We start from the raw sequence: 27,597 nt of genomic DNA, 5'->3' as shown, positions 1-27,597 counted from the left end.
CATTCTGTTTGAACTTCTCCCCCCCCCCCTTTTTTTTTTTTTTTTTACTTTTCATGTGCCCATCTGCTATAGTATCTTTTTTTCCCCATCTGTCTTCTATTTCTGCTTGTGTACATTGTGCGTGTGCATCTATTGGTTTGGTCATATCATAGCATATAATGTGCAGCTTATTTCTACCAATAAAATGAGTTTAAACCACGACAGGAATAAAAACCATGAAAGTAACCAGATAATAACAACAGCAAAGTTTATCAGCATGGCTAACATCCTTCAAGAGTTTCACAGCATTTGCAGCCTTTTACATTGAGTTTTATGCCTTCAGATACCTCAAGAAATTTTTAAATATAGTGCTTTTGTCTGCTGTCTATGCCAGCACCATGTTCAAAATGAGAACTGTGTTGCAGAACATGGGGTCTTTGTACTTCATAAAGAAAGTAAAATGAAGGGGTTTAGGCAGTTTCCATTCCTCAGTTTTAGCCTGAACAAGGCAGAAGGCGGCCCTGTATTTGGGGAACTGGATGCCAGCAAATAGTGGTAACTTTCAAATGACAACTACTGCTGTAGAAGGGAATATTTTATTGACTATTTTCCAAAACAGATTTCTATAGAGGTGTGTGTTTGTTTTTTTTTTGTTTGTTTGATTGAGTTTTTTATTGTAGGAGATACAAAATTCATGCTCAAGTCAGGAAAGTTTTGATCTTTTTTCTTTTCTAAAACGGAGTATTTTTTTTTGTTAATCTTCAATTTATCTTTAAAATTTATAAATCCTTCTTATCCTACAAATATTCTTCTTGTACACCAACTAGCTTTCAATCTAAGAAGAATGAATATGGGATTAATTCCTAAAATGAACACAACTATAGGGAGAAGGTGCATCTCCTTCTTGGATATATCTACATGGAACTTGGAGTTCACATTTTGTATTTGCACTGTGGACTTTAGGAAAACACCTAGAAAAGGGAGGTAAGAAACTCTTAACTTATACTACTCTTTATCATACTCTGCATCCACCCATAATATGTTGAGAATGAATTTAGCCTGACCAGGCTTAATCCTGTCTACTTTTAATACAATTTATATGAAGGGAAATTATTTCCAAATTCATCCACTACTATTTTAGTTTCATTTCTGTGGCTTCAATATTAACATGTTTAAGAATTTTATTTTTTTTTTCCCTGCTATAGGTTGAAAATACTGATGCAGTTTTTACAGCCTAATAATAGATTTTGGTGTGTGGATTTTTTGTTGTTTGTTTTCATTATTTACCTTTTACTAGCTAGTTTTCTACAGTATCCACCCTGCTATAGTAATTTATAATAGAAGCAGCTCCTGTAGGTAAAAATGTTTTCCTGCTTTTTCTGGCACCTGGATACATCTCCTGTGGAAAGCAGTCAGTGAGGCATCTCCCTGTTCCACAAAGAGGCTAGCAAACAAGAGCATTTCTAAGAGCAGGTTTTTGATCTGAGGGGGTTTAGGGTTCGCTTCCAAGAGATGTGCGAAAGATAAGAGAAGCATGTATGTTTTTACTAGGTTTCAATCTGATTTATAGGGATCCACATTTCTGCCGAAAAAAACACAGAGGGGTAAACCAGAGAGGACTGAGAACTTCTGCTCTACTTGTTTCTGCAATAGGCATTCTTTTTACATGGTCAGGTCCTATTTTTCTGCCTTTGACACAACCCACTCACTCCATAGGGGCCGAGTAGATTTCATTCTGTCAGCAACTGTGGCCACCTACTGGGGAAAAAAAAGTAAAAAAAAGATAAGTATCAGATTGTACAAAAAAAAAAAAAGGTAAGACACAGGTAGATAGACTAAAAATTCAGGCCCCAATTTCCTGTGCCCTGCTATTACCATGTAATTTTCACAATACTATACTTTGCTTTTCCTCTGTATAAATAGTTCCCTCATTTCAATAGCTTTATCCTTACCCAGTTACTTCTCTCAACAAGATCAAATTCATCCCTGATTTCTGTTCAAATCTCAATTTAGCCTTTACTAGATGTTGCACCTGACAAAGGAATGGTTCACAAGGGAAGACATAACCCATCATTTTATTTTGTTTATTAAATGCCAACAGTTACTGCTTTATTTGGCAGGAGCAGTCTAAACTTTAACAATAAATACGGTTGAAATATGAAATGAACTGAACATGTTAAGAATGTACAGGAACATCTTTACTTCCCAACTGGTTGTGGATGTTCTCTATTAGCGGGACAGTACAGCCATGTCTACAGCAGAAAAGCACACCTAGTTTTGAAGAAGGGCACCGGCATGGCCACAGCTAAATAATAGCTGATGATAACAGCTGTTACTTGAAGAGCATGAAGCTATGTTCACGCATACTAGAAGCTAGCTGATCATACTACTGATGTGTGCTGCTAGTGCCCCTGACAGCCAGAACACGTAGTCAGGTACCCTTAGTGCCTAGTGGCCCAGTTATCAGAGAGCAGTTGCTGCCCCAGCCTCTCATCTTCCATTTGTAGGAAAGGGTCCTGAGAATTCAGTTTTAATTTAATTTCCTTCATTTTAAATCCTTATCAAACAAATGTTAGATTGAGAATAAAATGGCAGCAGCTGGTAATGTTTGTTAATTAATTACGGTTAAATTCTGTATGTTTATCTAAAATTGGTTTTGCCATCATAGGGGTATAGAGAATGCAGCAGGATGTGATTAAATTTAGATGTTTTGCTGGGTAGAAGGGGCAAGGTTACTAAATGTCACCTGAGAGGAAAAGTCTTTGTAAGAGTTTAGGGGCTTTTAAACAGGGTGAAACTTTAGTCTTACCTATGCTGCTTTTCCGAAGTAATGCACATCTGTTTCTAAAAGACACAGTGCTTTAGTTGTATGATGTGCGGAGGCATTGAACACAAACGGTAAGAGCATTCAGTTGTCCTAATACGTGAGTAGTGCTTACAGGCTTCTGTCACCCACCTTTGTGCTGTCATGTTGATGGGAGTCTCAGTTTTCTTTAGAGTAACAGTCTCTGTGAAATATTTTATTAATATCTTAATGCATGTGACAACATTTGTGAAAGGAGCTGCATTTTTTATTAGAATAATTAATAAAGATTTGGTTTGGTCAGACTTCTGACCTTGTAAGACCTTTCTTTTGGTCAACCCAAATCAAAACCAAGCCACGTGTCTGAAAGCTGGTAGATTGTCAAGGACTTTAATTAATTGCCCTAAGAAAAATACTATCGCGGCAGTTGCATCCTAGTTACTTTCTTATATCATGAGGGTTAAAAAATAGCCTGAATGCAATTTCTTTACATGCTTTCTCTAGGGGCTGCGATAGAGATGACGGCAAGGCCGGGAGGGGCCGCGCGCCCCGCAGGAGCACTCTCTCCTCCGTTGCCTGCAGGGGGCGCGGTGGCGCCGCTCGCCGCCCGTTACTAAGCAAGCGGGGCAAATGGCCTCCAAGGCCTCTTGTCGCCATGGAGGGGCAGCTTCGGACCGTCTACGAGGGGAAGTTCACCGACTGGTTTCCCGAGCTGTCGGCCGTGAGAGCTGTCGCCGAACGGGTCCCGCCGTTGCCGCGGAGCCGGCTGCCTGCTCTCTGCGCCTTTCTGGCCCCGGGGTCTCGCCGTGGCCTGAGGGAAGAAGCTGGAGGATGTGGGGCAGGCAGGCTCCTCTCCCTGAGATCTCCTTCTCCTCCTACCTCCCCAATGCATGTAGCTCCTTTTTTTTCCCTTTTATCAAAACGGGGATAGCTGGTCAACATCTTGTGCAAGGTGTCAGATCCCCATTTGCCTAGTTATGCCTCATTTTTTGATTGTGTTGTTTAGACTTGAAAGTTGCTTTTCACTGGCGATACGGCTGCGAGGTGCCTGACCGAGATTTTACCCAGAGTGAGTTAGTTTTTCAGATGCTCCTTGTGGAACTTTAGTAACGATTTCCCATTAGAGATCGTGTGAAACTGTTTTTTTTTTTAATATCCGTTCTCCTTAGAAACTACTATTTTTTTCCCAATGTTAGTTTTTGTCACATGGGATCAAGGAAAATAGCTGGCAGGATGTCAAACACTTCTGGCAGTTCTTTTTCACTCTGCATGTTTTACAAAATTCATTATGCTTTCTTAGATGGGACTAAGTAGAATTGGTTCAGACAGTTTTTCTTTAGTAACACAATTATAATGATTATTATTAGGAATTGTTATTACTTCTGATGAAGGTCCTTCTTTACAAAGATGCCGCTCAGAATTGTTCTTCCCACATGCCTCTGAAGAGTTAGAGGACATTGAGACACAAACGGATCCCTTGAATAATAGCTCTCCCTTTAAATGTGTGGTTAAAATAATTTTTGAAATTGCTTCATTGATGGTGAAATGAGGTTTAAAGTTTCTGAAGTTATTAAATGCAATATAAATGAAGCTTCATGAAATACACATGAAGAAGTGGTTATCCTTCTTAAAAATGGAACCTGATAGTTGAAACTTAGCAACTCTCACTTCTGTTGCTGGTTGGATAAAATTTCAGCTGGACTATGTTGACCATATGATCGGAAGATCAGCATCTGTAGGAACATCTGCATGTGTTACAGCCCTAAAACATCCTCATATTTTCTTCTTACCTTGGTGGAATCAAACTAAAATGGCTGCAGTGCATTCTCTTTAATATACTGTGAATATCTGGTGTAATATTGTTTTCGCTTTGCTTTATATATAGACCATTACTCCACCTACCTTGCAAAAGTTTCAAAATACAACAAATCCAGCTCCTGGTGTTGAAAGAATATTCTGTGTCAGAGCAGATGATCCTGACACTGCATCTCACTTGAAACATGGCGTAGAGTCACCTCCTTCACACACTGTAAGAATCTGACTTTTTTACTATTGTTTAAGAATAGACAGCTTAGGAATGCCCTTAATAAGAGCAACTGATTTCTTCATAGTCAGGGATATAGGTACATAGTTGAGGGATTTACACTGCAGTGTTTCATTGTTATTGTGGATTATCTTAAGGTCCTTTCCAACCCTAACTATTCTATGATTCTATGATTCTATCTGAATTCTGAGGTCAATTAATAGGGTTTAATTAGCACGATTGAAATAGGAAACCACTTCAAGTTCAGTGACTTCTACCAGTGACAGCTTTGCAATGACTACTGAATTATTCATTAATTTCAACATCTAAGTTAATGAACAGTCTTCTACCCACAAATTTTGCTGCTTTCTTCTTTACTGATTGCAGAGGTAAAACCTGTTGAGCTCTTGGCAAGAGAACTGCTGAGAATATGATTATGGTTCAGTGTAAGTACTATGTATTTTTTCTTATGTTTGGGTTGAAACTGATTTTGTAGTTAAAAGTTTTGTGTATGTCAGACCATTTTGTGTGTATTCTTCAGAAATTATTTTTGTAATCTGTAATCAACTGAAGATATCATTGGTGATTTTAATCACATAATTATTGTTAAAATCTCTGAAAATAACAGTTGTGTTAGTAAAATACACTGTTATGATATGGAACTCTGTCTGGGGACAGGTGGGCAGTCCACATAGGGTTTGGGGGTCAGGGTTAAAGGGAATATAGCTATGGGAGACATTACTGTGGGGATCTGTTACAGACCGCCTGATCAAGGAGAACCTGCGGATGAAGCACTCCATAGACAGATAGGAAAAGCCTCACTCTCACAGGCCCTTGTTCTCATGGGTGACTTCAACCACCCTGACATCTGTTGGAAGGACGGTACGGCCCGGCACAAGCAATCCAAGAGGTTCCTCGATTGTGTAGAAGACAACTTCCTTCTGCAAGTAATAGAGGAGCTGGCAAGGAGAGGTGCCATGCTTGACCTCGTGCTCACCAACAGGGAAGGGCTCGTTGGAAATGCGACTCTCCAGGGCAGCCTTGGATGCAGCGATCATGAGATGCTCGAATTTGAGATCCTCAGGACAGTGAGAAGAGCGTGCAGCAAGCTCACTGCCCTGGACTTCAAAAGAGCAGACTTTGGCCTCTTCAGGAACCTGCTTAGGAAGGTTCCATGGGATACAGCCCTAGAGGGCAGAGGGGCCCAAGACTGTTGGTTGATATTCAAGGATCACCTGCTACAAGCTCAGAAGTGCTGCATCCCAACCAGGAGGAAGTGCAGCAGGAGGGCCAGGAGACCTCCTTGGATGGATAAGGAGCTCCTGAGGAAAATTCAAATGAAAAAAGAGGAAGCAAGGACAGGTGGCCTGGAAAGAGTACAGGGATGTTGTCCGGGAAGCTAGGGACCAGGTTAGGAAAGCTAAGGCCCAGTTAGAATTAAACTTGGCTAGAGGTATTAAAGATAACAGGAAGGGATTCTACAAGCACATAGCAAATAAAAAACAGACTAGGGAGAATGTAGGCCCCCTCAGGAAGCTCTCAGGAGAACTGGCTACACAGGATTTGGAGAAGGCTGAGGTTCTGAATGACTTCTTTGCCTCAGTCTTCACTGGCAAAGGCTCTGACCGCATCACCCAAGCCTTGGAAGGCAGATGCAGGGACTGTGAGAATGAAGACCCTAGGCCCACTGTAGGAGAGGAACTGGTTTGAGACCATCTTAAAAATCTGAATGTGCACAAGTCCATGGGTCCTGATGAAATCCATCTGTGGGTCCTGAAGGAGCTGGCAAATGAAGTTGCGAAGCCGCTGGCCATCATATTTGAGAAATCATGGCAGTCAGGTGAAGTTCCTGATGACTGGAAAAAGGGAAATATAACCCCCATTTTCAAGAAGGGGAAAATGGATGACCCAGGGAATTACAGACCAGTCAGTCTCACCTCTGTGCCTGGCAAAATCCTGAAGCAGATTCTCCTGGAAGGCATGCTAAGGCACATGAAGACCAACAAGGTGCTTGGTGACAGCCAGCCTGGCTTCACTAAGGGGAAATCCTGCCTGACCAATTTGGTGGCCTTCTATGATGGGGCTACAGAACTGATGGACAGGGGTAGGGCAGTAGATGTCATCTACCCAGACTTGTGTAAAGTGTTCGACACTGTCCCACACAACATCCTTGTCTCTAAATTGGAGAGACATCAATTTGATAGATGGACCACTCTGTGGATAAAGAACTGGCTGGATGGCCGCACTCAAAGAGTTGTGATCAATGGCTCAATGTCCGTCTGGAGACCAGTAACGAGTGGTGTTCCTCAGGGATTGGTGTTGGGACCGGTCTTGTTCAACATCTTTGTCGCTGACACGGACAGTGGGATTGAGTGCGCCCTCAGCGAGTTTCCCAATGACACCAAGCTGTGTGGTTTGGTTGATATGCTGGAGGGAAGGAATGCCATCCAGAGGGACCTTGACACGCTTGTGAGGTGGGCTGATGCCAACCTCATGAAGTTTAACCATGCCAAGTGCAAGGTCCTACACCTGGGTCGGAGCAATCCCAGCCACACCTACAGGTTGAGCAGAGAAGAGATTCAAAGCAGCCCTGCGGAGAAGGACTTGGTGGTGTTGGTTGATGAGAAAATGAACATGGGCCGGCAGTGTGCTCTTGCAGCCCAGAAAGCCAATGGTGTCCTGGGCTGCATCAAAAGGAGCGTGACCAGCAGCTCAAAGGAGGTGATCCTGCCCCTCTACTCTGCTCTTGTGAGACCTCACCTGGAGTATTGTGTGCAGTTTCGGGGTCATCAACATAAAAAGGACATGGAACTGTTGGAACAAGTCCAGAGAAGGGCCACCAGGATGATCAGAGGACTGGAGCACCTCCCGTGTGAAGACAGGCTGAGAAAGTTGGGGCTGTTCAGCATGGAGAAGAGAAGGCTGCGTGGAGACCTCATAGCAGCCTTCTGGTATCTGAAGGGGGCCTTATAGGGATGTGGAGAGGGACTCTTCATTAGGGACTGTAGTGACAGGACAAGGGGTAACGGGTTACAACTTAAACAGGGGAAGTTTAGATTGGATGTAAAGTGGAAATTCTTTCCTGTTAGGGTGGTGAGGCACTGGAATGGGTTGCCCAGGGAGGCTGTGAATGCTCCATCCCTGGCAGTGTTCAAGACCAGGTTGGATGAGGCCTTGGGTGATATGACTTAGCGTAAGGTGTCCCTGCCCATGGCAGGGGGGTTGGAACTTGATGATCTTAAGGTCCTTTCCAACCCTAACTATTCTATGATTCTATGATTTCATCTGCTGGGCTTGTGAATGAATTGTTTTCAGTTTTACAAATGAAGAAGTTTCGACAAAGAGGAGTTCGTCTCAAAAAAGAAGTCTTCAGGTTCAAACACGCAAGTCCTGATACCAGAGGATGTTGAGTAGGACATTTACTAGGCATAACCAAGATGAAGAAAAATCTAGTATTTGGTGTCCCTTCTCAGAAGCTTTACAATGGATTCATTTGTTTAGCTTGTATTGTCTGTTAAATGCTGTTTCACTTTGCATTTTTAATTAAGTATTAACTGGAGAAAGAATTGGTGTCTTGGTTGTTATTATTGGTCTTCTTTCAAAATGCATTTTTGTTTTACAACTCAGTAGGTAAAATGTCAGTATAATCATGTAAGATTTCATTAGAACACTTATGATCAAACTTTTGTTTGTGTGTATATGAGGGGGTAGCCATGTTCACGTGTGAATGATTGAATTTTGCTGTTTTTTCTGCTTCTTATGTTGTTCATGATGTCTTTAGGCAGCTTCATTGATAAATCCACTTCCTAAAACAAGTTTTCAACATGAAATACAAGACAAATTAGAAGCAATCTACTTACGTACTCGTAGAGCACCCTTGGGCAAATCACATGATGCTATGTTACCTAAGGACTTAGATATACTTAGTACTATTTTTGGAACAAATACCATCCAAGGTAGGAAAATTCAGTGTTAAAACAATTTTCTTCTAAATACAAGATAATCTGCATTTTAATATATAGCATGTATTCTATGCTTCCAACAATTCCAGCTTAATAGAAAAGCTTTTTTTTTTTATAGCAGTTATTGGTAGGAATAAAAATGTATTCGTGCTTTTCAGTTGTAATAAAGAAAAAAGCAACTGAGAACCTTTGGTAACTAGTGGGGCTTTTGGCTGTGTTCCAGATCTGTCTTTGGAGATTTACCTGGGGAACTGTTTAGGTAGCTGACAACTTAGCTTCCCAACTATTTTAATAGGTCTAGTAAAAGATACTACCTTGACCTGTAAATCTTTCTTCTATAGATTGGAGCAAATGTTGACCATGTAGCTCTCTTGCAACAGTTATGTTCTTCTCAGTTTCTGTGATTTTTATTTTTTTCCCTAGTCTCATGTCATTATGATGTAAGATTCCTATAGATTGACTAAAAATGTGGTAAGGAGTATCATTCTTCCACAGTATTAGCATATTCTATAACAATATCGTGTTTAAGAGCAAACCAGACAAAACACCCATCTCCCTTACCTTCCCCAGCCATATATTTATTCCTTACTTTCCAGATGTATCAGGTGGAGAGCTTCTAAATCCACCAAAAACTTTTGAGGAAGTGGATAAAGAAGCTGGAGAAGGACATGATCTGTACATTGTGTCACACGATGATTATTATGTGGGTAAGTTCAAAAGCTGATAAAAAAAGTTCTAATATAAATAAAGGTAATTTTTCCTCTTTGTGTGTTCAACACATACTGCTATTTTTGAGATGTAAACTATTGCTACTTACTACTGTATTAATATAATATTAATTCTTTTTAAAAGTAATGATGTGAAGAAAATACATGCAACTGAGAGAGCATGACCTGTTTCTGTAAATGTAGATCACTTTGTAGTGAGTGCATTAGACAGTATAGGAACTTGAAGGAATTGGAAACCTGATTTCTTTTGGGTGCTATTTGAAAAACAAAGTATTTCCAGGAAACTAGAAACTCATAGATGCCCTGGTTGCTTTCTGGGTTTGGCATTGTTTATGCCACTGAGAGCAATGTCAGATTTAAAGCCACAGCCCATTCCAGTACTTTCACCTCTGGTTCCTCCCTTGTCAGGATGCAAACAGAATTTCAGGGCAGCTAGACTTTTCGATGGGGAGCTCAGCATCAAGCTCTGATTACAAGGAATTTCAGGCTGCTGGCTGGCTCTCTGGAATGCAGATTCCTCAGGCTATAGCACCTTCCTGTGAGTCTGTCCCATGGCTTCTTTTTCTGCCCTTCGAGTGGGCTGTGTGTCCACTGCTTCAGCCTCTGGGGGCTATACCTGTGTGAAGTAGTCTGCTCAGGAGTGGTAACTCTTGTTTGTTGTTTGTAAACAAGTAGGTAGTGTCTTGTTTACAGTGAAGTCAGTGGCAAATTTTCCATTGAAGTCAACATAGCAAGAATATATGTGAAAGAGCAACACCTCAAAACCACTTTGTTTCCTTTTAGCATTTTTTTTTTTTAACAAATCATAAATTAAACAGTACATATCTCTGCTCAGCTATGGACATTATCAGAATGATTTGTTTTCATGACCCTTACTACTTAGGCTACCTGGTATTTTTTCATTAATTCTGTTGAGCTTGCCTTCATTCAGAAATAAAAGTACATCCAACTGTTTTACCACTGAAGCAGTTTTTGCTTTTTATTTTGCTTTTTATCTTCACTTGTAGCAGTGAGATTATTCATAACTACTTAATAAACATGAGGAATGCAAATTACTTTTCTTTCATTGAACAGAATTGTTAATTAGTTATTTGCTTGTGTTTCTTTATTGTTTCTATTCTTTATTGTTCTTAAGAATGAAGAGACTTAGTACATTTTTCTTCCCAGAAATACAGGTTGAAATGCTTTCTTTTTCCACAGGAGAAGCAATAAATAGGAAGTATGAGTCTCCAAACTTCAGCAAGTCTTTTGTTTATGGAATAAAAACCCCTCACTTTAAGGACAGGCGGTATGTATCCAAATCCTTAAATTGGCACTCTGCTCCAGAATTGTAAGTTGCAATGAATTAACTAGTTAAATTGTGGCGTGAGCTCTCAAGAAGAGTGAGTCTTCATGTTTGAAGATAATTTTACATCTCAGAATCCTGTTCATAACTATATTGAACCAAATAGACATTGCAAGGAATGATTTTCAGAATAGTTTGTCCAAAACAGTTCTACCATAGTATTACACTTTATTTCTTTAGCGTTACATAAAGACACTTTTGATTTTAAATTAGAAGATTTTCCAGTTACTAGATTTGTGTTTGTCTTGCAAAGGTGTTGCTGTTTCATTCTAGCATATAATATTTTTAATATTATTGAAAAATTGTTGAGTATTGTTAAACAAATACTTATGAGAGTTAGTGTTATAATTTGTAGGAAGACAGCAGAAAAAAATCATATCAAAACAAAGTCATGATTTCCAAGAAAAAATTTTAACCTCAACTTGAAAAAGTCCATATATAAGCAAAACTGAGAAGAAAATTCACTCATGTTTGCCAAGTCACCAGTATCTCTTTCTGTCTTGGTTAAAAATGATAACTGTGCTATCAGTACTTCCACTGCACCACTCAGATGCAAGAAGGGACTTTCTGCTTGTCCTTATTAGGCTGATAAGTTGTCAAGTTACTAATGAGGTCTGTATTGTGTCTATGTGGTGGTGTCTTACTGTTGAAATGGTCTGTATCTGAATTGATGAAATTTACATGTTACAAATTACAAGCACACTTTATTTCCCCTGTCTTTTGTAGTTAGGAAGGTTTGAAAGAACTGAAATATTTCATCTACTTGACCATTTTGCTTACTCTTACACTACTTTTGGTCATCTTTGTTACATCACCTATATTCTTACTTTATTACTTCCTTGGAAAAGGACATGGAACTAACTTGTGTTGTTATCTAGCATCATATCTCAATCTCAGTCATATCATTGCAATGCCTCATAAAACCTCAGGTAATCAGGAACAGCTTTTTAGTTTTATAGAACAATGCTGATGAAAGGCTACAGTAGTCCTATGGTACTGTGTGGTCAGGATCCAGCTGTGCCACAAATCTAGAGTTCCTGAACATATACAAAACTGTCTTTGCAGTTGCTCTAGATTTCTGCAAAATCACACTTGAAGACTGACAAACAACATTACTGACTTTGTAGCAAAATTTAATTTTAAGCTCAAGATCACAGGTTTAAGTGACTCTGGAGGACATGCCAATGGTACCTGGTAAGGAGTGAACACAAATGTCAGCCAGTTTCTCCTCTCCACTTCACTGTGTCCCAGCATAACGTGAAGTAGACCTGGAGTAAGAGCAACGTGAGGGCATATGGTCAGTCAGGGAATATGTGTTGCAGTGCAGGCTTAAACACAGCACTAATATTACAAGACAGGTACAAGCTAACATAATTTTATTTAGTGAATTTTTCACCATCCACATCCTATGTGTAACATGAAGATGAAAAGAGCACACAGTGCATCTATCTCTGTGTGGTTTTGTTGTTTTTTTTTGTGTGTGTTCATCTTGTATTTTAGAACAAAGCACTGATTCTGTTTTCAATTTTGATGGAGATTTCTGATTCATGTGACAGTTTTAATTATTAAACATAGAGATAAAATGAATATACTTCAGTAAGGGGAAATCCTGCCTGACCAATTTGGTGGCCTTCTATGATGGGGCTACAGAACTGATGGACAGGGGCAGGGCAGTTGATGTCATCTGCCTGGACTTGTGTAAAGCGTTCAACACTGTCCCACACGACATCCTTGTCTCTAAATTGGAGAGACATCAATTTGATGGATGGACCACTCCGTGGATAAAGAACTGGCTGGATGGCCGCACACAAAGAGTTGTGGTCAATGGCTCAATGTCCAGCTGGAAACCAGTAATGAGTGGTGTCCCTCAGGGATCGGTGTTGGGACCAGTCTTAACATCTTTGTCGCTGACATGGACAGTGGGATTGAGTGTGCCCTCAGCGAGTTTCCCAATGACACCAAGCTGTGTGGTTTGGTTGATATGCTGGAGGGAAGGAATGGTATCCAGAGGGACCTTGACACGCTTGTGAGGTGAGCTGATGCCAACCTCATGAAGTTTAACCATGCCAAGTGCAAGGTCCTACACCTGGGTCGGAGCAATCCCAGCCACACCTACAGGTTGAGCAGGGAAGAGATTCAAAGCAGCCCTGCGGAGAAGGACTTGGTGGTGGTGGTTGATGAGAAAATGAACATGAGCTCGCAGCGTGCACTTGCAGCCCAGAAAGCCAACTGTATCCTGGGCTGCATCAAAAGGAGCGTGACCAGCAGGTCAAAGGAGGTGATCCTGCCCCTCTACTCTGCTCTTGTGAGACCTCACCTGGAGTATTGTGTGCAGTTCTGGTGTCATCAACATAAAAAGGACATGGAACTGTTGGAACAAGTCCAGAGAAGGGCCACCAGGATGATCAGAGGACTGGAGCACCTCCCATATGAAGACAGGCTGAGAAAGTTGGGGCTGTTCAGCATGGAGAAGAGAAGGCTGCGTGGAGACCTCATAGCAGCCTTCTGGTATCTGAAGGGGGCCTATAGGGATGCTGGAGAGGGACTCTTCATTAGGGACTGTAGTGACAGGACAAGGGGTAACGGGTTAAAACTTAAACAGGGGAAGTTTAGATTGGATGTAAGGAGGAAATTGTTTCCTGTTAGGGTGGTGAGGCACTGGAATGGGTTGCCCAGGGAGGCTGTGAATTCTCCATCCCTGGCAGTGTTCAAGACCAGGTTGGATGAGGCCTTGGGTGATATGACTTAGTGTAAGGTGTCCCTGCCCACGGCAGGGGGGTTGGAACTAGATGATCTTAAGGTCCTTTCCAACCCTAACGATTCTATGATTCTATGAATATATTGCATCTTTTTCCAATTAATAGACAAGCAGATCTTTAATGTCGCCAGCAGCATCTTAATTTTCTGGTAAATAAAACTGGACCAAGTTTTCCAGATGGATATTGGCTTGGTTTCTGGTTTTGGTAGACATGAAATTGCATGTGAAAATGTGGGGATGTGATTCCACTTTAGCCAAAAGTAGTTTATTGGAGACATTATTTCAATTGAAGATCTGGTTTGTCCTAAATATTCCTATAATTTTACTAGTAAGTTACAAGGACTTTTCTCACTCATTTCTGTCATCTTAGGAAAAAAAAAAAAAAAGAAAAGCATAGAATGTTTTTCCTTTTAATGAGTACCAATGTTCAAAAGGTAAATGTTTACATTTGGTTCTGTTATATTACAAACAGCAAATGTTCCAAACAGGTTTATAATGGGATGCTTTTCCAGAATAGCAACTTCAAAGCAAAGTACTGATAAACAAATTTCAGGTGAACTATGTGTATCATCCCTTATTACATAACAGATGATTCAATTATTTTTTTCATAATAGCACAGGGTTTATTTTAGCTATTAAACTACTTGAAAATTAACAAAGAAATGTGCTTATTGACAGTATAGAAGAAACTAAGAATGTCCCCCCAGACCATACATTTGGAGTGTCACTCTGTCCATATATATATGGTAAGTTCAGGGGCAGAATAAAATATTATCATGTTGAAACTATGCTGAATTAATTACTGTTGGTTGTATAATATAAAATTTTCCTAAAATCTTGGAGGCAAGGTATAGAAATTTAACAGTGATAGTAAAGTTTTGGAGGGAAAATTTGAGGTGAAGTTGCTAGTGGGGAAAAAAAAATGAATGTCAGAAATAGAGAAACAGCAGAAAACTCATATTGACATCTAAGTGGCAAAGCTAAAATGGTTATTTAAAACAGTGATGTGTCTTTTTTCTCAATGATTTTTCCTGCACTTATATAAAAAGAGAAAAAGTAACTAGCAGTAAATAAGGACACGTTTTTGAAGGTAACAGAGAGGCAGAAAGTGGAAATTAAAATTAAAAAGATCTTATCATTGTGACAAAACTTTGCAAGTTAGTCAACTCAAATAATTGATATTGGGATTGATGGTGTTTTAACATTATGTTTCATAACTAGGGAACACAGCGAATAGATAGGCAGCAAAAAAGGTAAGTGGCTCAAAGTTATTAAATAAGTCAATACCAGAGAAGGCTTATTCAAATTCTGCATAAGCATTCATACACACTTTACTGTGTAGTGTAATAAAGTTAAATATTTAAAGTGTGCAGGTATGCTTGTCCTATAAGGAACAGCAGAAGAACTGAACAAAAAAAATTCATTATTAACAAATAGAAAATAATGCATATACATTTCTGTTAGAAGGGGATTAGATGAGCTACTAATATTTATTGGACTCTGAATGAACTTCTACTCCAGAAAGTGGTCTTGGTGCTTGGGAACTCGGATGAGAACTGTAGCTCAGTGTGCCAAAGTGTTTAAAAATAGTAATAAACTTAGGATATGTAGAAAATGGGAAGAAGAACACAAAAACAGTAGATTGTATAGAAATAAATGGTATATAGTTATCTGAAATATTACATTGACTTTCACATTTTTCTTGTAAGATCCAATACAACAGACTGGAAGTGATAGATCAATTATACATGTTCTTTTGATCTCAACTATTTGGACATTGAGTAACTCTTACTGCTGTCAGAAGCTTTTGGAATCAGTGGATGGATTTGTGAAGCTATATTAAGATATTTCAAAAGCTTTGATATTTACTGCATATGAGTAGAGAAATCATCATGTGGACTGTTTGATCTTTTAATGAAATGTATCAGATGTTTAGCAGTGCTTAAAATCAGCATCTTGAAACTGAAATGTTCCTTTTGAAAAATGTCCATTTTCTGTATATGCACAACTAATCAAGGAAGTATTCATTTTTATAGGAGTTGCTGAACTTCTTCACCATGGGGTTCCATGTGACATCCTCCATGGTAAAGACAAAGGGAGAAGTCTTTTGACTAAAGTTTGGCAGAGTTTGAAGAAAGCTAACTATGAGAATTTTGACATGCTACCAGAAGCATTCAAGCATTATGATAGGGTTAGTGCTTTGAAGAAGTATAAATGTAAAGGAATGCGTGACACAGCAGTCTGTGCTATGGAGATACAGACATGAAGAAACACAAGCATGGGAAGGCAAATATAGATGAAGACCATAAAGAAAAGGTAGTTTAATAGTTATCCTATATTCAATCTACTATGATATGCTATGGAATTAAACACAACAGTATTTCCAGCCTTCCGGGTATATCCATGTTAGCAGCAAGCGAGGGACATGTGAGCAGGAATAACCTTAGCATTTTTCGCTCTTCAAAATTTGGTATTTCTTCTTAAAAGAAAAACAGTTGAAGGGATTATGTTCATATTTTCTTCCAAGCTGTACTTTTTGACTGAGTCTCCAAGCAGCAGAATTTCAGATAATTTTTTCTCTCTGGAAGAAAGCTTGTAATTGACATTTCATATGCAACATAAATTGTAATGTATAAGGAATGATTGATGCCTTACTTTCAAAAGAATTCTTTGCTTTGCCTCAACATTTATGATCAGATTGTTATCTTGTCATAATACTCTGTCACACTCTTTTACTCTCAAATCATTGTATTAAGTTGAAAATTATTTTTTGACACTTAATTTCTAAATTACTAAGGGTTTCTTTCTGTATTCAGCAGATTTGCTCTTCTGAAATGATGTGTCTGGTGCTGTATTTATATATATATATATGTAAACACGAATGTGTACATTTTCCTTTTGGTGGAGCCATTTTATAATGGCTGTTGTAGCAACTGTTTTGTTTTATTTATAATAGAATCGTGACGGAATGATAGACAAGGACAACCTACAAAAGTCCTGTTTTCAGCTTAATTTGAATCTAGATGATGAGCTCCTGGATTCATTATTTGACTGTTGTGATTTGGATAAAGATGGTCTGATTAATTATTTAGAGTTCACAAACTTTCTGAACTGGAAAAACAAAACGGTTGTTAAAGAGTTTGAAGAAAAAATAATTACAAAAGGTAGACGACTTAAGTACGGGGAAATCATTGTGATGATCTTGTTCTTATAATGGCTATTGAAAGGACATTGCTGTTGTTGACTGGGTGCTTCTTTAGAAAAGTAAGATTTAGAGAGTGCCTACCACTGTCAGAATCTCAGATTACAGAAAGTTTTTCAGGACCCTGGAGTTCTGTGTTGCATGTTGAGAATGTCGCATAAATCAGGAGAAGGTAAAAATTCTCTTAGAATCTTTATTAGAAATGCAGATTAATTATCTTACCTACTTTATAGGTTTTCAAGGATTTAAGCAATGGTTTTTACCTCTTAGTCTATAATGTGCTGATAATAAATCTTGGCTGTACCATAACTTTTGCTTATAGCAGAAAAATTGATGCTCTTTTTCTGCCTGAAGACATAAAGGAGCTGAAGCAGGAAATCTTGTGTTAAAAAAACTGGAAAGCTCAGAAAAGATACCAGAAATACTTACAAGACCAACAGATCATGTATTTGCAAATTATCAAACAACTTCTTCTCATTACAGTGCTGTAGTAGGTGGTCTTCCAACGACCTGTAAGTACAGTGAATGGTACTTCTCACTTCTGAGCATTATTTAAGACAAAGTCAGCAACAAGTTGAAAAAATATTGCTACAAGTTTTACTAACATACAGTAGTGATTTATCTAAACTAAGTTTGTTTAGGATTGTGGCTTGGAAGTTGCATGACTTGGGTGTTTTGCATGGTTAATCAATTGAAAACGTGACAGTTAATCTAGATGTCTTTGAGAAATTAAGCTAGTAACTTTAGAAGAACAATATTGTCTTGGAATCACCTAAAAATGTTTTTATCTGGAAGTTCTGGGTACATTCTAGAATATTACTGCAAGATCTCCTGCTGTCATGCTTCATGATGTACCTGAAGCTAGAAATTCTAAAAATATGAAAAAAAAATGAAGAAAATCATGAGACTCATTATTGAACCTACATGTAATAAAGTATCAAATTTGTTGTTATTTAATACAAAATGTTTTTTTCCTCGCTGGAACTGTCTTTACATACAGGCTTTTCCATGCTGCCTGTTGATTGATTTCCATAGGTTGTCCAGTGTGTGGTGTTCCAAGTATTAGTTCAGCTCTTCCTCCTCCTCGAATTCGCTGCCTCAGTGACAGAACTAATTATGGTGATGACACCAGTGCTTATGCATTATTATTCCCTTCTGTCTTTAGTCAAAAGGGAGTGTATGAAAAAGACTTTTTCAAAACAAGACCAAAGGCAGAGGTACAGTGCATTTTTTCAGAATATTCTGAAGAATGGGGCCTAGAAAGGTGCTGGAGAGGGACTCTTCATCAGGGACTGTAGTGATAGGGCAAGGAGGAACGGGTTAAAACTTAAACAGGGGAAGTTTAGATTGGATATAAGGAAGAAGTTCTTTACTGTGAGGGTGGTGAGAAACTGCAATATGTTGCCCAAAGAAGTGGTAAAGGCGCCATCCCTGGTGGTGTTCAAGGCCAGGTTGGACAGAGCCTTGGATGACATGGTTTAGTGTGAGGTGTCCCTGCCCATGGCAGGGGGAGTAGAACTAAATGATCTTAAGGTCCTTTCCAACCCAAACCATTCTATGATTCTATGATTGTTCCAAGATAAATGTACCTCTAGCCATGTGGGAGTGGAAAGTCATATTATCAAGTAAACAGTTTGTAAAACTCACTGGTGCCACATTGCCATCTTTCTTTGCATCCATTCAGCTATCTGATAAATACATGCTCTTCACATTCAAAATTATTCATAGATGTGGTAGATACTAATTTTATTGAAATCCAACTTCAATAAGTGGTATAAGGAAGTAAATCAGCGTGTTGCTACTAATATGCTCAAATGCTGTGTCAAATGAGGGTTGGTAATTAATCTGGGTTTAAGAGTCTGTGACTTATCATTTCTGCAATCTGACAAGAGCAAAGCAGTTGTGAAATTTCCATCCTTGCACATATTAAAATTTCTGAGCAAGGTCTTAAGCAGCATGGTTTAATGGTAAATGGTAAAGTTAGCTCTGCTTTGATTATGTGGTTGGATGGATGATCTCCAAAGATCTCTTCTAAGTTATTTTATGATTCTCTGTCTTAAAAAAAAACATAGGATTTTTACAGGTGTGTAAAACTAGTTTCTCTCACAGAGGGGTATTCAGTGGAAAATTTTACCCAAGGTGCCTTTCCTCAAACAAACATGCAGGTTTTGCTAACGGCAAATTCAGCAAACTGTGTGAATATATGTTTTAAGTGCTCTGCTGAGTCTTGGTCATAGGCTCAGATCTACAAAGGACTTTTACAGTGGTAGAGGATATAGGGAGTCACACCTCAGCGCTGTGTCCTCTCGTATTTCTGAAGAGAAAGATAGGATGTGGGGACTCAGCGATTTTTCTATCTGATATCTCTGGGTGCTGCTATCACCCTGTTATTTCACAGTCCAAATGCTGTGAACCCCACAAATATGCTAAAACAACTTTGCTGCTTTCTCAGTATTGTTTATTCTTTTGCATCTACATTTTTATGCATTTTCTTGTGAAAAAATACTGAGAGGACTTCGTTACCTGAAATACAGTTTATGAGACGGTTGTAACAAAATGTGAAATTTCAATCTAAAGTGAGAAAAGAAGCCTTGATAGCATCTTTCTCTCTACTAGTCATTATATTAAATAGTCACATTTGAAAGTGGATTTGGAAATTGAGTATGCATTTTACAGAAAAGCATGTTGCTAGTTAGTGGTTGGAGATGTAAAAGGTGTGGTGTCATGTTCTATATGTATCCATAAAATGGCTTGTCAGAGTGTTGTATACGTGAGCATTTACCGTTTTATAGTCTAGCTCTGAAGTGGGAAATCCGTGAATGAAGAATATAGCTAACAGTACATAGAATTCATGCTTCATTGAGAAGCCCATTATACCTGTCAAGCACTAGATAAAACTCTTCTCTGAAGTTAAAATGTTGCCCGAGATGTCATACTCCTTTGTAGACTGTGTCTACTGTATGGGCTGTGCAGAGTTCAGTATACACCTGTGAGTGTGTTTTACATCACCCTATACTCATGTTTCAGTATTTGAATGATGGTCTTTATTTTGAGATGGAGCATTAATATTTGCAAACATAGTAGGTAATGAAATTATTGTATGAAAGCCTAGAGTCATTTAGTACTGCTGGATTCATTTCTGAGAAATGAATGCAAATTCTCAGTATAAAGCAGTTTCATGAGGTGACTCTTTGTGTTACAGAAGAACAAAATAGTTCTAGAGCCTGTTGTTTTCTTTACTGGAATTTATCCCAGTCTACTGAAGAGAACAGAAGTTACATAACTGAGCAGTAGTGTGTAATTTATATCCAATAAGATCATGTTAATAGTCGGTAAGGGTCAGTTTAACCCCATCTATAAGTCTGTGGTTTAGTCAGTGATTATTTTATGGCTGTTGATGAGTCAGGGCAGGGTTTTATTTTAATGTGGTGAAGCCACATTTTAAGAGCATGTAGTCCTTTATTTCCTTGAAGTGATAGCCTGTAATGGATTACTTTTAGTTTGACTTTTGAATTTCACTAGCTTGTTGACAACATTAGATCAAATCTGGTTTGTTTTCCTCATGAGTAATGTTATTGATTTAGCTGAAACAACACCTATGCCTAAGGAAACAAAATTTAGTTCATGTTTTCCTCTTGTAATTTCACCTGGCATAAACTGTCATAGATTTATTGCCTAAGCTGAAGCTGTAGATTTGCTGTACTGTGAATCAGGCCTGTGTTTATACAAAAGACAGTTTTAGAGAAAGGTGAAAACAAGGTTGATTTGACTGTGTTAAAGGTCTTTACCAAAGAATGCATAAAATCTCCAGAGTACTAAGGTAACACACATGCACACAAATGATACAGATGAAGGAGCAAGACGTTTGCTTATACTAACAAAAGTGCAAGTTATGTCAATATTCTTCTGAAGCCACTTTCTTCTAATGAGTCAACAGGTCAGTGTGTTGGGCATGCAGCAGGAAGCATCCAAGTGCAAAAATACAGGAAAAAAAAACACTTCTGCTGAATTGCTTTGGTGTAAAACTATAGCAAGACCTAAAGTTGATGTGAACCATTTCACTTTAATCGCTCGACCCACTTCTCTTACACCAGCTGAAGATCTTGTTTATAGTACTCTTGCTGTGAAATACAGGAAGTAATATAATTTGATGTATGCTGGTAACAGCAAACAGTAAAAATACAATGGATAAAAAGGATTTGACTTACAGCTTTTAAAAAGCATTTTTTTTCCCTGAGTCTTCTGTGTTTGATTTTTCCAGTGTTGAAGTTGCATTAGCATTACTTTATTAACTAAAGACAATTTTGTGCACCACAAAAGCACCACAGCTTTCATCCCAATAAGATTCAGATTTCCTTAAATAGAAACTTCTTTGGTTAATGAAGCAGGATGTGGTCTGTAGTTTTTATTTAAGAGTGGGAAAATATTCTTTGGCAGGTAGAGATTGCTGATTTATGTAAAAGCCAGACTTATTATTTTGTAGATTGCAGGAATTCTATGCAACATTGGCATGAACATTTCAGATGAAAGGTTTGAGGAGAAACGGAAGCAAGCCTCTATGAAGCATCAGAAAGAAGAGGTTTGTGTAGAAAGCATCAAGAACATACTGGATAAGACATATGCATCACACACAGAAACTGGTTGCTAGTTCTAGTCTTTGGGCACTGCATTTATTTAAATTGACATAACTTATAATTCTGATGCTGAGTACAATAAATATTTCCAATAACGTGTTTACAGAACTCGAATTCGTTGTTTATTGTCTTTCTGAACATTGAATTCACCCCATGTATATGAATCTTTCTGCTATCATTGTGGTTCGTTGGAACTGGTATCTATAAAGAGGAGACAGCGTGTTTGAAAATGGAATGAAAATATTTAATCTTACATCCTTTTTTTTTTTTTTTTACAGCATTTCTGAGTCTAAATAATATTTTGACCATGGAGACATTTTGTATTTTTGAATTTATTTTTTTCTCTTATAAACAAAATGACAGTTTTGAAAATACTGAAGATAAATCTTTTGGATAGGCAAGACCTCTTATAGATTCTGATCATAGAATGGCATCTTGCCTTGCTTCTAGGTTTCCATGACTGCTTGTCAATAAAATAGCAGCTAGCAGATATCTGATTTTGGGAAGTCGACAATTTGCCGGAAGTGCTTTACAGTAAGATACTAAGGAAACTGCATAGTCATGGGTATGGGATCAGAATTGTTGTCATAAAATATACTCCGTAAGAGCCCCTAGATTAAAAAGAGCTAAAATAAATGCCCAGTTGTGTGGCAGAGGGCTTATGTTCTTTATGCAAGCTTGTGGCTAGTAGGTAGTTGTAGTCAGCTTTCACAAACAATGGATATTTAGAGGTGTATGTGTACATTACATAAAAACACAGGCTAGGTAGTCAGAAAAGTTTGGAAGAGCTTTCAGAGAGCTAACCGGTGACCAGTGCAGTTTCTTGGTAAGAAGGATCTTCTTAAATTAAAAGCACTTAATCATTATGAAAATCTCAGTTAATATAAATGAAGTCTAAGAATAAACAATGGTAAGTAAGTAATATTAAAATTTGCAACTGTGAATTGGGATGTTCAGTCTTCACCTGCAGTACTGAGCTTGCTATAAAACAAATGGAAATTGTTTAGTATTGACTGTGGGAATGATTACTTTTAGACTTTTTCAAATTAATTGGAAAGAGAAATCCTTTCTGAGTTCAGTCTTAACATACAGGATTTCAGGAAGGAGATCACTTTGTCACCTATTAGTGCTTTAAATACCTTAGTAAGATTTTGAGGGTGTTTCCAGGCAAATGTTTTACCAAGTTCTATAATGTAAGTAAAGGTTCTATGTATCTTAAATACTAGGAATGTATGTGTAATGCCAGCTTACAATTTTGTTGTAATGCTTAACTCGTGATTGTTAACATTCCTCTTTTGCCAGCGTTTAAGGAGCTTGTAATTTACTAGCTTGTACAAGCCAGACCTTTTGGACATTGTTATTGTAGTATTAATATTAGCTGTTTTAGATTAAGTAGGAAGAGTTTGCTTTCTGTTATCTCTAGGGAGCAGATAGTAAAAATGCTGCTTGGTGAAGGCAGCTTCTTTCCTGCCGTAAATGTAAGTTCTGTGCTGTTGCCTTGCCTTTTCATCCTTCTGGATCTGTGCATGCATGGAGAAGCATGCAGGAAGCAGACTGTGACTGTCCCAAGTGGAATCATGACAGAAAGATGAATATACTGTGAATTTCAGTTGAATTTATGATGGCAGAATTTCACTACCTCCAGTGAAATTCTTTAAAGTTCCTCTTCTGCTTATATAGTGTGGGAGGGAAGAAACCTTTACCTTCATTGTGGGGCACTTTAGAAATCATTGGACAAAGTTACTTTAAAAAAATGATGTGTCATTTTGTCCTCAATAGAACATTTTGGATGAAAGCTGGAAATTCTGTGTACCCATTTTTTGAAGTTACTGTAAAGATACCCATTTTCATTCTTCTACTTTCAGTAGAATCTTTTCCTTTGTCAGGGAATAGGAATTAACGTTGTTCTTTGGCAATCTGCTAAATAAATCCAGAATAAAAAAAAACTGGTAAATCATAGTTCAGCTTTTTTGCCAGTATGTTTCTAACCAAAGGCAAAAGGTTTCCTTTTGATCTTGGCTTTGAAATGAACTGAAAGTGGTGTTCACCTAAACTTGCCTCTTCTGAAGCTTTAAAGGATTAATCACTGAACAGAGCTACTTGTAGGTGCTTGTTTTTCATCACAGTATACGTAGGAAGCCCCTGAGAGATGTAATTGCTGTCACGTGGACAGTTACTTCTGTGAAATTTTCCAGTCCTTTTGTTTTCCTTTTGTTAAATGCTTTGTACAGGCAGAGTCTTGGTGCAGATTTTTGTATTTTGTTTGTGTTTCACCTCCCAGTGTGTGTGAATTCAGTGATGCGTTTATTGGCTTTAGAGCTGCAAGTTGTATTTTGTGATTTTTATGGTTCCCTTAATATATTCCCGTTGACAGAAAAGAAAAAGTTTGCTTTCTTCTTTCTTGCAGCATGATTGCCTTTACCTAGGTATGGAGTTGAGGTAACTGGGATAGCATACTACCTTTCACTAACTTGTGGGCCATATCCAAGGCAAAGTTTTCCAGAAAGGGTGAGCAAACAACCGTCACTATGACACAAAAGCCAAGACTTTGTGGACGAAAATAGTCAACAGCAAATCCTGTCATATTCTATTTTTGACATAGAAGCTTCATAAAAATAGGCACTAGATGAAAGACACAGCACATGCAGATATTTCTGCACTATTTCTCAATCTTTGTTTCACAGCAATGATTATTTCAAAGAATAGCATATTTTTAATTGGTTCTGTTAAACGAATTGAACTCCTCTGAAGTTCAACTTAAGAGCAGATGTATTTCAAGACAGACTGGGAGGTCTTTCTTTCTACAGAGGTAGAGGACAGCGTTTTCTTCTCCCCCCAGAGCCATGCCAGGGGTACTGCCTTTCAATGTTTGAAAACACTGACCTGTTAAAGATAAGGCTGAAGATTTGAAGATGCAAAATTATTTCTTATTAATTTTCTATTTCTGGCTCTTAATCTTTATAATGTGAATATTAGTACTGATAAATATTCAGCTAATGTGACTTATTTGGCACTGACTTGTGCTATGTAGGGCAGATGTTGGACTCATTTACTCTTTTTACAGTTGTCTAGTGGAAAAATTCATCTGTGCAATGACTTGTGTTTGTGATGCTGGGAGATCCAACCCACTGTCTTCTACAGAGATATGAGAACAAATAAATGTAGACCTTGCCTTCATGTTATTATTACATAACTTTAAAATATGTCTTGTGGAGATTAAGTATCAGTAAACAGAATTGCTGGTTTTCAGTGTTTTATCCGACTCAAGTAGATTTCCAGGTTCTGAAACTCAGAAGTTAATGGCCAGTTTTTCTTGGTTGGTTGGTTTGTTTTTTAAACAAATGTATGTAATTATTTGTGCACTAAATATAATGCTAATAACCCTTTATGCTAAGAATACTTCAGATGGCTGGCTGAGCAGAAAAGGAGGCATTGGGGCAACATGCCCAGAAGTATGATTTAAGTCTTCATCATGCCAACAGATATGAATAGGTAGGATATCTTTGGAATGGCTTATCCAGCCTAATTAGTAGGTGTTTGCCATTAGGAGGTATTTTTTTTGGAAACCAGTTATTTGCATTCGACAGTTTGTCATTGGGTGCCATCTGCCTGCACGGTTTAACCTTGCTGAGTGGCCAGATTGCTTTTCTGGCAGATGTGTACGAGTTTAGGCTTGCCAAAGCAGCACTCAGTGCTGCGTGTCTGAGTAGTTGGGATAGGATCAGTATTTCTTTATTCTGCTCGATATTAATTTTGAAAATGCCAACATAGATTATGCAAACCTGTAGGAAATGTTCTGGCATATTTGATGAGGATTAATCTTCAAAGGGAAAGGAGTCAAAGCAGTCTTCGCTGTGTTCAGATTTGCTAAGGTAGGTGCTTGTTGATTTGTGCCAAATGTGTGTGGCCTGTCTGAGCAGACTGTAGTAGGTAGAGAAGTTGCTCATCTTCAACCCACACTCCTGACTTCCAGATATCATAACCGTGGAAAATTTATATTCCTTGGGATACAAGTATGTTCAGCTGTGCTGTGGAATTAGCAGATTAGGTGGTAGATTCTGTAATACTTAAATAGTAAATCTTTGGTGTAATCTGCATGTTTTCAAAGCTCACTTCTCCGTACAGTGCCTAGATGGAAATGAAAATAGCAAACCTAAGACCTAATCTGAAAAAAAGAGAAGGGCCTAAGTATCACTAACAGATTATTATATCTTTAATAATAGGGATCATACATTCTACATCCTAAACAAATAATCTTGCCTGTGGTGTATACTTGCTAGATAAGGTTCTACCATGTAATCAGATCAAAAGCAGACAGAGTAGTTTAAGAGCACATATTTCGAGTAATAGCTTTTCTATAAGCCTTGAATTTTTCTGCAGATTCTAGAAAATGTTAAGCATTTCTTTGACTCTGAGGTGCAACAAAGAAGTGAAATATGAGCAGAGGGGTTCTCAAATTGTACCAGTTAATCAGGGGCTGATTTTATTTCTCAGGAGTTTTCAACAGATTAGAGACATATGCCATCCCATATGAATATTTTACTAAAAATGTGTCCCCACAAGTGAGTGACAAGGCTGAATGTGTAACAAAATTTAGGGCTATTTTTTGCTAGTGAGCAGTGAATGTAGAATGTCCCATCAACAGTGGTGAAAGCCATGATTAGGGGCAGGTAGTAGATTGGGGAAAATGTTACAATGTTCCTTCCTAGCAGTCTCCCAGTGGTTCCACCAGTCGAACTTCCAGTGGTTGTTACCTTCCTCTGAAAATTTTCTGACTCTGCAGCACATTTTCTGAGATGCAGCGAACATGGATTTAAATGTGGCAGATGGGAGCTTTCTCTGTGCTGTCAGTTTATTTCAGCTAATAACAGTATTAGGAATGATTACTGTATTTCAAACATGGAGGCAGGGGTAGTTTCAAAGAGGTTTTGTACAATTACAGGGTGGTTAACACAAAGTCAGTAAGGCACTGCTGAGTGCAGAAGCCTTGTGGTACATAGTTGTATGCTTAACAGGTAGTCCCCCATGCCCTGTTTTGCTTTTATAAATACACAGGGTCAAGTGGATTTGATTCCAGTTTGCATGTTGTTGTAAGAACAGAATTTGGTTCAGTTTATACAGCTGGACAGGCTATGTGTTTTCTTTCATAAAATGCTTTGGAGGTGTTGTTTGGAAGATGATGCCTAAGATTAAACTGGTTTTGCTTTAATAAATAGTCCATTTCAATGCCACCTTGGTAGGTATAGCAAGGCAAATTGTTAAGCTGCTAGCGAGAGATGTTTATTATGCAGAGGAAGAATTACATCTCACTACAGCAAAGGGACATAGCTACCTCTTACATCTATTATAGGCCTAGATTTGTGTACAAGCTCATGCTAACCCTGTGAAAATAAAGATCAGATTCAGTCTGTTAGCTTTCTTAAATGCCAGCTCTCTTGATCTAGGGCCAAAGCTAATGCTGTCTGCGAGTGTTCTTTTGGTTGTTCTTCCGTGCTGGAAGTGTTCAATAATGCTATCTCTGTACTTACTGGTTTTCTTAGTCTGGTGGGTTTCTAGCACTCTCACAATGATTCACTCAAGAGTACAGGACCACTGAAAGTCAAATGTGAATGGATTTAAGACTTCTGATCTCTCAGGAAGCATCTCTTGAAGTCCTCGTTTGTACCCTCTTTAGAATGGCAAGTGGTACAAAGAATTTCTGAGTTAAAAACTAATGATTAATGAACTGTTTTGAACTGGACTTAAATTACAGTTAAAATAGTAACATGATGCATAAGGCTTTCTTCTTATTCTGTAGTCAGGGAGACAGAGACTCATGCTTGCTATTTTTCAGGACAAGTGTTATACTCGTTTGTAGCTGTGCAGCCATCTACTGAAGACAATAGGCAGCTGTCCCTGCATGCATGCAGGCATATGTATAATTGTCTGTCACAGACCTGATTTTCTTTTCTTTTAATCACATAGGTGGTTAAGTAAATGAGCTAACCCTTGTTAAACCGTCATCAGTGTTCAATACATCCTTGATTAAGATAGTGCACAAGTTCACCTCTAAAGTTGCTGTGACATGAAACCTAATACCAGTAACAGAGGGACCAAAAGCTTGTTACAGATTGGGACCAAAAGTTTAAAAATCATATCAAGTATTTTTCACTTGAATAACAGC

At 38.3% G+C, this 27,597-nt stretch overlaps 1 protein-coding gene across 1 annotated transcript; it reads left to right on the top strand.

The window, feature by feature from the left end:
- The first annotated feature begins 1,842 nt into the window (after positions 1-1,842).
- On the top strand, positions 1,843-21,542 carry EFHB (EF-hand domain family member B). Its single transcript, XM_062602081.1, is given in 14 exon segments — positions 1,843-3,503; positions 3,789-3,851; positions 4,668-4,811; positions 8,587-8,761; positions 9,364-9,474; positions 10,696-10,825; positions 11,200-11,273; positions 14,270-14,344; positions 15,638-15,789; positions 16,555-16,775; positions 17,126-17,175; positions 17,178-17,312; positions 17,836-18,017; positions 21,284-21,542. Coding segments are annotated over 14 exon segments (1,743 nt in total). The 5' UTR covers positions 1,843-3,437; the 3' UTR covers positions 21,449-21,542.
- Positions 21,543-27,597: the final 6,055 nt, after the last annotated feature.

The sequence above is a fragment of the Pezoporus occidentalis genome, unplaced genomic scaffold, assembly GCF_034315485.1.
Source record: "Pezoporus occidentalis ecotype Australia unplaced genomic scaffold, CSIRO_AGI_Poc_V1 ctg75, whole genome shotgun sequence".
NCBI lineage: Eukaryota > Metazoa > Chordata > Aves > Psittaciformes > Psittacidae > Pezoporus > Pezoporus occidentalis.
This window is presented reverse-complemented; position numbering and strand designations above follow the sequence as displayed.